The sequence below is a fragment of the Centruroides sculpturatus genome, unplaced genomic scaffold (assembly GCF_000671375.1).
Source record: "Centruroides sculpturatus isolate CEXI.00-Female unplaced genomic scaffold, Cexi_2.0 scaffold1802, whole genome shotgun sequence".
NCBI lineage: Eukaryota > Metazoa > Arthropoda > Arachnida > Scorpiones > Buthidae > Centruroides > Centruroides sculpturatus.
In genome coordinates this window covers 38,832-51,981 of record NW_019386129.1, presented here as the reverse complement: position 1 = coordinate 51,981, position 13,150 = coordinate 38,832, and the positions used below count along the sequence as shown (strand labels likewise).

At 34.1% G+C, this 13,150-nt stretch overlaps 1 protein-coding gene across 1 annotated transcript in view; it reads left to right on the top strand.

The window, feature by feature from the left end:
- Positions 1–1,220: 1,220 nt before the first annotated feature.
- Positions 1,221–13,150, top strand: part of LOC111613737 (nose resistant to fluoxetine protein 6-like) — a 27,839-nt gene continuing 15,909 nt past the window's right edge. The window contains exons 1-4 of the mRNA XM_023355079.1: positions 1,221–1,530; positions 9,131–9,351; positions 11,140–11,248; positions 11,478–11,565. Of these exons, the coding sequence (XP_023210847.1) occupies positions 1,227–1,530; positions 9,131–9,351; positions 11,140–11,248; positions 11,478–11,565 (722 nt within the window). The 5' untranslated portion in view covers positions 1,221–1,226. The remainder of the gene's footprint in view (positions 1,531–9,130; positions 9,352–11,139; positions 11,249–11,477; positions 11,566–13,150) is intronic.

Sequence of the window (13,150 nt, the reverse complement as noted above, 5' to 3'; positions counted from 1 at the left end):
AGTGCACTTTGGTCGTTTATAACTGATTTCTCTGCTCAGGTTTGTTAGGAATTTGCAGCCGCATTCTTGATTTCTCTTTCGTTTTGGCAACCATCAATAATTTTGTGTGTTTTACTTTTATAAAGTTTTAAGTTTGTTAATTTTTTTTAAATTTTATATTTTGAAAAAATTACCCCGACTTTTGAACGTTTCCTATTATCCAAAAGATATGCATCCTTCTGTTAATTGCATCTGTATGTAAAAATGTGACTGTTAATTATTTGTATTCCTCTGTAAATATTGTTTTAATAAAGGCGATGCGGGCGCCCATGGGGTCCTGTGGGGGCCTTATGGTTGCTTATTTCACATTTTCCTATCTTCCTTTATTTCCTCTTCTCTCTAACTCTTACTTTCTTTTACTCTTCCTTCCTATTCAAACAGGGGTAAAGTCTGCACTAAATCGGAGATAGCCCCTCTTGTCTTTTATTAGAATAGAATAGAACGCTGGAAAAAATACTAAATAATGCTGGAGTTGTCACTCAAAGAATTATAGACCCAAATGCATGGAAAAAAAATAAAGGTTCGAAAATTAAGGGTCAATATTTGCATAACAGAAGATCTATTTAACCTTTCTCACTACTTTTTATTTTCTGTTTTTTTTTTTCATTCCCTCCTCTTTCCAAATTTGGGTCTTTAATCATTTGAGTCACAACTTTAGCTTTATTTAGTAATCTTTCCTCATTCACACATCAGAAAATATTTTCTTTGTAAAACTTCATTTTTGAGTTTATGCCGTTCAAAAAAATAAATAATAAAAAAATTATAACATTTATCGGTTATGTTTACACGTTTATTGGGCTGTATTGGAACTTTTTTTGGGCCGCGGGTTGGACACTTTTGATCTAAGATCTATCTATGTTAAAGGCAATAGTAATATCTTTGAAATAATTAAGTTACCTTAATTTTTTAGTAGTAATCAGTCGTATTTGTAATCAGTTGTATTTTCTGTGCATCTGCAGACAGAAGAATAATGACAGCAATTATCGTTAATAAAAACAAATAAACAACGACAGGAAACTACAGCACGACGTTGTAAACCTGTATTTCTAGTTATTAATCGTTTTCACAAAACTTTCCTCAGAAAAGACAAGAAAACAATGTATATTATAAAACTAATTTAAATGTCATTTAATAAAAAGCATTTGAACTTAACGTTTGTTCCAACGTGAAATCTTATTTTTTGAACGATGAAGAAAGGAATTGTTCTATTTGTGTTATTTTTATTCATAATATTTTGCAAATCAAACGAGGTTCCTGAAAAAGAGATAGAAAATAGTACACAAAACATAAATTGGAGCGAATTAGATAAAACAGTAAAATTTCTGAATGAAGCAGAAAAGAATTACAGAAATTTGGCAAAATCTGTGGTGAAATTCGCTCTTCCATATTTAATGAAACTTTCCGAAGAAACGAATTTATCATCGTCATGTGTTAGGAGTGGAGTCATGTTTATGAGAGATTTAACCCAGTTGAAAGAATGGCCGTTACAAAGTAAGAACTTATACATATTTATTGTTGATAGTTTGATTATGTCAGAAGGGTGACCCGAGAGTCGGCACCTCTTTCGTGCGCCGTCAGGTCTGACACCACCGAGTCTTGTTTGACCCGAAATCCGCGATTGCGAGGTTTGATTTCAAAAGTAGGGCGCAAGCGGCCGCCGGCTCTGAGATCTTTTCCACCGTCTCTGAGATCTTTTCCATCGCGATTGGATTCGCGATGGAAAAGATCTCAGAGACGTCGTACCGGAAATAAATCACTCGAATGTAGGGAATTCGATCCCGGTCCTTATTTCTAATCCCGGAATTTCGGGATTATACTTATTCGATCCCGGGATCCCGGGATTATTTCGGTATTGAGGGTTAATAAAAAATAAGAAAATCTCACAGAAATTAAAAATCAAAATTTAGACAAAAATCAACGTATTTTACGGTATATACCTAGTTAATTTAATCACTCTAANTTCTGCTGCTTGCTTGGAATAAAATTTCTTGTATTTTATATTAAAATGATAGGCAAGCAATTCTGTTAAAAGCACTGGCACTGAACGTTTCGCTTCATGCAGTCTATTTTGCAACTTTTTTAAAATGATGTCAATCCCGAAAATCCCGGGATTACGAAAACTTAATCCCGAAAATTTTGGGACTGAAAAGTGGTCAGGATCCCGGGATCCCGATTTTCGAGATCCCGGGATCAAATCCTCTACTCGAATGATAGATTAACAACTAATAACGATGTAATTTCGAAGAAAACATGATAGAATTTACAATTTAAAAAGACAACATATTTAACGGACCTATCTGTAGACGTAAATGATCGAGAGAGAGCAATAGAGAGAGACTTTAGGTGAATTTCGCGTGCCGATAAATACCTGGGGTTAATTGTGTTCGACAGTTCTGATACTCTTTAATGGGAGATGGAGTTGACTAGTTTTTGATCTTTGCAGCAAGGTTTCTTAGTAACAGTTAATAGTTCATTTTCAGAATGAGTAACAGTAGACGAGAAAGTGTTCGTTGAAGTATTCGTAAGAAGTAGATGTATTCCTTCGAATTTGATAATGCACAGTCTTAAACGGTTCGTGGAACGGACGACGACTGCAACTATCGAGGTACCGGCGACGATTCCTTGACTGCCCGTTTGGTATTATTTTAAAAGGATAAAATCCGAACAGCAGGTCGAGAGGTTATGAGAAAGCGTCGCCTTTTACGCTGAGAATTGAAAAGACGATTTGCTCCCAGTTGTGAAAGTTGAAAGAAAGTTGATATTAAAAACATTATGTTGTGATTTAGGTAGGTATGTCTAGGATTCTCACCATTATTTTAGATTTTAGATAGAATTATTTAAAATTTATTTATACAGACGATTTACACATACATATAATGATTAATTATAGCATTTACGTAGCCGCAGATTTAGGCATATCGTTTAACGTGTTTATTATATAACGGGTGATGGTTGTTGATGTTCACACGTAATATTTGTAAACACAAGTTTGGAAAAATATTTCATCACAACGACACTAAGGTGCTACAGAAACGAGGGCTAAACACAGACTGATGGAGCATGCACACAATCCGTGACTTCCCCTCTTTTCGTCACTCGTTATGCGAACCATCGCTCGTTAAGAGAGGCAATTTTTAAAATTTGTTTTGATCGTCATGCGAAATACTCGATAAGAGAGCTTTCATTGTATTAGCATTTACCAGTGGCGTGCCGTGACATTTGATGATAAGGAAGTTGTGTTTCTGTAAGAAGCTGAGTTCCAGGGACAATCAGTCAGTGATGGTCTAGGGGCCCATTCGTATTCGTTTGTTCGATAAGCCTGTAAAAACCGTAGACTTCTCTAAATGAATTTTTAATTAATGGATTATCTAACGCAGTTAATAAATAAGCAAGTTCAATATAATTATCTCTGTTATATTAAATTTAATAGATTCTCTGCGCCCTCTAAATGCCAATTCTTGCTTCAATAACATCTACTAATTAAAATATAATATATCTGTTAGCCGTAACTATCTTGTTATAATTTTCAATATTTATTTTATATTATGTACTAATGTTAAATTCTATTCTATTTTGATTTTCAAATTGCTTCAATTTTACGAAAGAATCGATGGAGATTTACGATTATCGTGTTTTTTGCCAGCTTTACTCAATTTATTTAAATCGTCAAAGCAATTCGTATTTCACACTAATTTTATTTGAAAATAGTAGTCAAGGCCAACAAAAAAATTTTTGCATTTTCATGCATGCATAAAGCCATTTTACGTCTTCATAAATTTTATCGTGAAAATGTCGAACAAATTTTTGTTGACGTATTTATATTTAATTTAGGCATTGGTCTTTCTATTTTCATAATGTTTTCTTTTTCATTATATCGACTCGAGCCAATAGGTTTTAGAAATAAATTTTCAATATCGCAATTACATTCTAAATCGCTAGCCACAATATAAAGGGTAAAATTAAAAATAAAATTATAAAACTTACTTGTTAAAACAAAATGTGTGATGGATATACAAATATGCAGTAGAGCGTCGATTATCCGAAAGTCAATCATCCGAAAGAATTCCAGTCGGCAAATTTAAATTTTTGCCAGTGCTGTGGCGCTGCAATCTTTGGCTATGTCTTGGGCTACTCAAATATTTTACGTTTTTGATACTAAATTAACTTCTGAAGTATAATTTTTTATAGTTTTTATATTTTTCAACATATTTATTTTGTTCGTACAAAGTAAAAAAATAATTTTTAACGATACAATAGTCTTCGTTAGGCTTAACATCGACGGAAATTCAACGCGAAGCGACACGCAACGGAGAAAAATGTCAAGAGGGGATAAATTAATATATTTTTTCGTACACAATCGGTTATCCGAAACATCGATCTACCGAACAACCTCAGTCCCCAATTGATTTGGATAATCGACGCTGTATTGTACATACCTGATACAAAATATTCAATTGTATGAATATACTTTTAAAGAAAATTATAAATAAATATAGTTTTGTGAAGCCACGTACATAAATGAGAATAAAAATAGTTTTTATTTTTTAAGTATTAAAACAATCCACCTAGTTAAGATTGGTCTATACCCGTGACTAGTGGATGGAATCAGAGACGTTCTTGGTAGGTGTGCGGTGTGTGCAGGCAGGCAAAATTCTGAGGGTGCCGATACCGGTTAATGTCAAATGCCTCTTTTGTCGCATCACTACCTCAAAGAACGCGACAGGGTTGTTGTAAATTTTAAACATTTTTCGCCATAGCTGTAAAAATCTAAATTTGTTAAACTTAATATTCACTTGTTTTTTAACTAATTCGTTTTAAGACCAGGAGTCCACGGAAATTTTCAAAATATACAACTTTTAGTCACTTTCATTGAACTGGAAAAATTTTCTTTATTACATCTAATATTACGAAGAAATCAGTCCACACTGTACTCGGATAAGCTTTTGTTTAAGTAAAATACCGGTTCTTTCAGCAGTGTTTTATTTGTGTCCCCACTTCCCTAATCGCTTAATTATTTAACTAATTCTTAAGTAGAAATAAGTCGAAACCAGTTACTTTGTACTCGAATATTTGTAGTCTTGGGAAATAAGTGGAAAGAAATTTTTATGACAACGGATACTTAAATCGTAAATTTAAGAAATATACATTCTGGAGTATTTTCTGTACCTCGTGCATCTCTCATTCATTAAATTTAGTTGTAAATGATGCTGTCAAAGTATCAGTTAATTTTTTAACATTATACAAGAATTGTACACGTTTTTATCTACATCCCTTATAGATGGGACATAAGAAATCGTAATATCACCGGTTTAACATTGAAATCCGCGAGTAATATAAAATCGGAGAGCGAAATAAAAATATCAAATATTTTAATGGATTTTTTTAAACTCCTGTCAACTATAAGAACTATCATAATAACATACCAGTAAATTCTTATCGGTTGGGTTAAGCTATTAATCTACTCGCGATTCTCGTAATAGGGCGTGGGCGGCCAAATATCTAGCGGGCAGGCGGCTAACGGCCCAGAACCGGTACTGGATAGAATTGGATGCGGTACACGTGTAGCTTTCACCCAAGGTCCTAGGCTTCCACCAGCTAAACCGGGTGAGGTTGGTGCTCTGTAAAGCGAATGTGCGAATCTGGATTTTTGGATGCTGGCAATACAGCGCTTCCACAACGCCACTAATATTCGAATATACAATAGCAATCTTATTTTTTTTATATACTGTAGTATAGAAATTTGTAATAAGATACATAATGCGGTTGTTATTTTCATATAATTAAAATTAATATGTGTGAGATCCGCAATTTTTACACCGATGTCGGAAAAATCTTTGTAAACAACTCCGGTGAAAAAAACACACTTGTTGAGAAGTATATGGGAGGTCACCGATTGTTAGGTGGGAAAGTTGACACTTAGTTGATCGAAATGCACCGTAAGTGTCAACAGAAGTCGATCACGTGACTCATTTCCCACGAATTACGTATAAAAGCTCTAGTCCCGGAAGCTCCGGGCGATTTAAAGGAAGTTATACTTGTCAATGTGTGCATCGCGTCTCCCGGACCTCCATACAACGGACTCGAACGGACGAAAGGAGAAGATATCGGTAAAAGTCAGACCACGGCTTCGAACTTCCATTCTTATCGCCATACTACTGTTCTACGCCGGACTACGATTCATACGGCATTCCGTGAACGCACATTCGACATATCCTCATAGAGGTATTTGCATTGTTTTCGAGCGTCCCTTTTTGTATAGTGAAAGTATTTAAACGCATTTAACCTATGTATCCTAGCTTAGTTATATAAATAATGCTTGTTTAGTTTGTTCAACCTGTCTCCTGTCTCTAAATGGCACGTGCCGACATACCGATGCATTCCCTACTCACTTTTGCCCTCCTAGCCATCCGACAAATCAGAGATCGGGTTTTACCAACTTGTTGCAGAGTAAGTGGTCATTTGGGGATTAGCCCAAGTCAAGTCAAGTCAATCTTAATATTTATTATGTACAAAAGTTAGTACAAAAACCCGGCACCGCATAGGCACAACCGGGTGGGGTCAGAACACATAAGTTGAATAAATAGTACATGGTATGTATAAAGTAACAATAATTGAGTAGGTGATAAGAGAAAATAATAAAATAAAGTTAAAATAAAATTAAAATAAAATAAAATAAAATCAGTACAATAAATACAGTATAATAAAATAAAATACAGTACAATAAAATAAAATACAATACAAAGTGGTATAACATAAAATATAAAGTAAGATAGCAATAAATACAGTATAATAAAATAAAATACAGTACAATAAAATAAAATACAATACAAAGTGGTATAACATAAAATATAAAGTAAGATAGGATACAGTACATTACGAATAAAATAAAGTACAATAAAGGAGTACATTTTAAAAGAATACAATGATTGAGATATGTACAACTATAGAATCCATAAACAATTTACATTAAGTACATTGAGGAAAAATACAGTGAGTCAAATATATATAAGTAAAACATACACCGAATAGGGCCATTAATGCAGTATAGAATGGTATGTGGTTTGAAATGGATCCAAAAAATAGAAGATATAAACATTAGAAAGGGTATCGAGAACTGCAGAAGTGGAAGTGGGAGACCCAGTGACAAAATCAAACAGTACAATAACGTAGATGCAGAGACTTCCTTAGAGCACCATTCACTTGATTGAAGTACGGCGAAAATAGTTCTTCACGAGGTTCTTGAAGGCTGAGAACAAATTACCATCCTGTAGGAGAAAGCTTTTATGGCAGGGCCAGGCGCTGCCTGTAGGAAGAAAAAGACGAATTGTTTCCCTGGAGTCTTCCAGCATAGGGCAGTGGAAGATATAGTGCTGGACTCCGTCTAGAACACCACGATGAATGCACTGGTCGCTGTCAGAGTGACCAAACCTACAAAGATAACTGTTGAATCTACCATGTCCGGTCAGAAATTGGGTGAACAGTTGGGTGTCGTGGCCATCAAAGGTAGGTTTAGTGGTAGGAACGTTAGGAAAAAATTTCCATGTTGTCCGACCCCCATGGCAGTTGTTCCATCTTTCTTGCAAGGTGTTAATTGCATCTGTTCTGTGAAGACGCTTAATGAAGAAGGCAGGTGTGAGAGAATAAAAACATTAGAAGAGAGACTGGCAGCTTCCCCGGCAAGGAAGTCAGCCCTCTCATTGCCAAGCAGTCCCCCCTGACCTCTAATCCATGAGATAGTGAAGACGTTATTAAAGGCGGCAATGCTTGCTTGAATCTTGATGACAAGGGGGTTCTTAGGCAGATGATAATTGATGGCATCAATTGTAGATCTGCAGTCTGTAAAGATGTTGATCCTGTTGTTGCTTTTGTAGTTGTTGCACCACTCAATAGTCATCAAGATGGCGGTGAGCTCTGCCTGATATGCCGAGCAGTTCGAGGCAAGATGATCAGTCCCACAGTAACATTCCACACCATCCTGATACACCACAAACGCACTACCAACATTCTTCTCAGACTTAGAGCCATCAGTATAAGTGGTTAAATCTTCATGGTCAAGAGGCTGGTTCTTGATTTGGGGTCAAAGAAAGGGAGGAAATAGTTCTAACAGGTGGCAATTAGTCTCATAAGAGGTGAATGATTGGTTGGCCAGACAGATACTGTGACCCTTACGAAGGTGCCAACCTTTGGAAGCCAATGAAATAGCAAGGTCAATAGGCATTTTACCAGAGATGACCTGTAAGGCAGCCTTGGAGGAAGTAAAAAAGGCACGGCAGATACAAAGAAGAGCTCTGCGTTGTGCACCACGGAGTTTCCGTTCAATATGCACACGGCCTAAACAGCCAGCCCACACTGGTGCGGCATAGTAGATCATTGATAGAAAGACACTGTCATAGATTGTAGAAAGAATAGCTTTGGAAAGCCCCCACTTCGACTTTGCAACCTTGGAGACAGTGTTGAATAGATCGTTAGTCCTGTTAGTTATATAGGCAATATGGTCAGCCCAGTTTAGCTTGTGGTCGATGATGACCCCTAGATACTTGATGGTGGTAGTGATTTTGATAGAAACCCCATCCATTTTTATAGTGGGTGGCCTCCGGTAAAGATGAGGCTTACCGGGATTCGTAAAAACTATACCCTTGGTTTTGTTGGCATTAAACTTTAATTTATATTTCATGCCCCACTTGGTAATGTTGTCCATCACTTTTTTGGCCTTGCTCTCTAATTTAGAGCGAGAAAAGGCTGCCAGAAAGATCAGAGCATCAACCGCATATGCGAAAATACCATCACAGTGGGGATTAGCCCAGTGGCCTGCTGCTAATCTCACATATGTATTTATTTTTTAGAAAATACGAGTGAAGGGCCACATCCACCGCTTTCAATAACAGCACGCCACTGGCATTTACAATCTTTTTTCGTAAAATACATTTATACACTCAAAATTAAACATTTTACTGTTTTATAATAGCCAATTATATAAAAATGTTACATATAAAAAATCATTACAGGTGTTTTTAGTATTAAATATTGCCGGAAAGTTAAGCAAATCGTTGCAAATTTTTTTCAATGTTTAAAGTTGTGTTTGTTGTTTCAGTGTTGGATTCTATCGGTAAATTTCCCTCAGGATTTTTACGAGGAACGTTGTGGATACAAGGTGATTACGATCAATGCCTTGACATCGAAATTATACAAAATAAACTCATCAGAGGCAAATTCTGTTCAGTTCTTATGAAAGTGCCAAAGTTACGACAGGAGACAATACAAATAATTTCTTCATCCGACACCACAATCGTTCAATTATTGAAGAATCTCTCTGTGAGTATATAACGATAATTTTGTTATATTTTACTGATAAAAATAAAGTTAGTTAACGTGTACATAACTCAATACATACCATGTTTCATAATAATACTATAGTATATTGAAAATAACTGAAAAAAACAATAATTTACAAGAAAAGTGAAACTAGTTCCTCATAATAGTGGTAACATTTACAGATAAGATTTTTGATGCTGATGGACGTAATCGTCATCTATGTTTCCTTAATTATTTGCACTAGTAAATACCGTAGTTTACTAATTTAAGTATAAGATATCAATTTAAAAGGTAATTCAAGTTACTTCATGTCAGCTTTCTGTCAATGATTGTCTGTTTGTTATGCGCATAAAGTTATTCGTAACGACGTTCTGTACCTAGCCATGCATTATTATATACGTTTATAAGCAGCGTCAGTGCCGTATAAGTTTCAATAACCTTTCTTATATGCTCGTTTACCACGAAATCTACTTAATACAGTAGAAACAGAATGTAATTTGGCGATCTGTTCCTGTGTCAAAAAAGCAAAGATTATTTCTTATATGTCAACTCCCAGTATATTAGGAAAAACTGCTACAAACTTGCCAAAGGTAATGTTGTGTAAACCTTTATTTAATCAAACATGGCATTCCCCATAAAACTAACAAAGTTCTATTAAAAACTGAAACAAGTTTTTCCTAAATAGTTATAACTGCAGGTGTAATGTATATGTAAAGTACATCATATTTTATTTGTCAATCTAAAGAAACACAAAATATTCACTTTATAGGGCAAACGTGTTGGTACAATTAAGCTATTTGATCCGAATCTGGATGGAAGAATAATCATTGAATATGAAATTTTTAAAAGCTACTATTCGTTATTAAACTTGCTAACTATTATGGGCAAACTTACCGTTTTATTCCTAAATTTCTCGTAATCTTATACACTTTTTTAAATATTTCTCTCATCTTGCCGATTTCCCTTTAAATTTAGGAGGAAAAATACGAAGTTGTCATAGTTGGCTACGGGTATGTAATGTTTCACAAGTGACTTTCAGTCTAGGTCAGTGTTTCCCTTTTTTTGTGCTATTTACCACTTAATCATTTCTAAAATTCTTATGTCCCCCTAACATATACAGCGGCAATACTGTTAACTTAAACTGTGGACATGTTCATTTTCAAATTGCCCCACTTAACAATCCAATTGTTCCCCTGTGGGGAGGTGTTCTAGGTTTTGAAAAACACTGGTCTAGATGGTATCGTTTTGTTTACTTACAGATGTACTTCGGATGTTTTCAGTTAAAAGACGATTAAAAATTTAAGTACAAATTTTCGTCAAAAAAATTATATGTATTGTGAAAACATCAGTGGAATAAGTTTCATCGATTATTTCTTAACATTAAGGTAAATCAGTGAAACGTTTCGTTATTGCGATACATAACCTTTATCATTTGATTATTCTTTAGCAGCTAGAGTCTTTTATAATTTACATACAATAAAATTCCAAAAGCCCAAGAACATCTTTCACTAACGAAGATTTTCTACTTTGAATTTTTAACGCCATGCTTAATGCCTGTTCTTTGTATCATTTAACAAAAGCCTGAACCAAACGAATTTGAGATCGCTGCTTCCTAATCAAGCGTGTATGTAGCACGTTCTAGTGAACTCTGAACGTGATTACTGCTGATATACATAGGCTTATGAAGAGTATTTGGAAGCAAAAATAGCAAAAATACAGTCTTATACAAAACTAAAATAATGTTTTTCTAAAACCCAAAATATTAATGCCAATTCTTGTAATTTCCAGAAACCTTTTTCTCTATTTCAAACGCTAAGCGTGTTGGACGATCTGCGTTTAGATGTTTGTATTCCAGATTCCTGTAGTAAAAATGACTTGGAAAATATTGGAAATTGGTGTAAGTTTATTGCAGTGATATATTAAAAACATTTAAATATTGTCAGTAGCCAAATATTTGTAAGTAAATTTATTTTAATTTTAATAACTCAAATATTTCTTTATATATTATAACATTATAAAACATTATAAAAATATGAAACAGAACCTTATACTGTAATTGATATTTTTTATTTATAATACATCTGACAGTTATTTTTAATAGTGTAACTTTATGCTTATTTTTTAAGTAATAAGAAATTACATACAAATTGAAGTAGAATTCTGTAAAACGAAAGAAGAGAAGAACGAATATTCAATGCCTCAACTAATTTGTTTGTAAGTTATTTTTATATTCATATTTTAGTTATTACGCAACAAATTAAAATATATCCTTTGTTCACCACTGCCACACGATCGCCCTTGACGGATATATCCGTCTGTCACTGCCGAGTGTTAATGGTAACAGACAATGACATGGTTTACAATCGTAACGTTCATTGAATGAATGAACTTTTGAATAATATAGACTGACTGTTTCGACTTTCTTGTTTTTAGTTTCCTAGTTTAAGTGATGAAATGTAACTCGCTGAATAGTGTTCGATTTTATAAAGTTAAAAAAGCAAATTTTTATTAACCATTTTGCGATATCTTTAATTCTGGAAAAACGAAAATACATTTGGGCGTTAACCTATATACCCCTATTGAAAAAGTACGAAAGAGTTACTTTGGCAAGAAAAAAAAATCTAAACGGAATGTTGGTTGCTAAACATTATCATGATAAATAAACCGACTAAAGGCTAATCACTGTCGAATTTTTTTTTTTCGCGGTTTAAACAATTTTCGCAAAATGGACATATACTTTTTTTCCTCGATTTTCGCTCTTTCTAGCATAAATTTAAGAAAGACATTTACTGTGAAGACACGATACTAACAGAAAATTTATCTTGTAGTTGAATTTCTTGGTTTTTTTCGATTTTGAATCGATTGCCATCAATCGGTTATTGCTTTGATTGGCGTTTTGTTTTGGGATCTTTCCTAAAGACTCAAGTCTGATTACTAGTTATTACTTTGTTACCTGTCCATATCTTTTTCAACTATCTGAAGCCTGTTTTGGTAGATATTTCGCGTTTTATTTTTGCTACGGCATCAACATTTTCAGAGCGATTATGCCGGTTTTTTTAAATTAAATATTTTATGGATGATTGAATGAAATAGCCTGTATGACATTGATTTCTTCAACAACCTCTCATATCTTTACCCTCTGATTTTCGGATATCAAGTTCTTAACTTTTCAAACAGTCTTGTGTTGTCTCACTGTTTTTGACTAGACCTTTAAAACAATGGGATTAAAGCTGAATGGACCTGCAGTTGTTTCAAAAGTTTTTGTATTTTCAACATGCTGTTGATATTTTTATTGAAGTTTCATCAAAAGTGTTTTGTGTCATCGAGAATCTCTTACTAAAAGATTCCTTCAAATTAAAGCATAAATTTAAGTTAATCCTTCATTGAAAATTGTCGAAATGATATATTACGAATGCTTCAAATGTACGAAGCACACAGATCACCAAGTTATTCTTGCCAAGCGTTCAGTATTAAGCTTTATAGACAAACTGAAATATTTTACTCAATTACGAATTTATATTAAGTCAGTTCAGGAATTTTTTATCACAACATTTTTTTCATATTTCTCGTATAAATACAGTAGAACCTCAAAAACTCGGCTCTCGATAACCCGGCACTCCGGATAACTCGGCCACACCCTGGCAGGGCAAAAAAATCCTTAGTTAATTAATTTTCATTATAGACAGCTTTATAAAAGTATAAAAGCTCTCATAAAGTATTTTTCTGAGGTCTGTCTTATCAGGTAAATTACTGTACACAGTGTATTCATTAATTTTCATTTTCATGTAGTAAAGGCTCT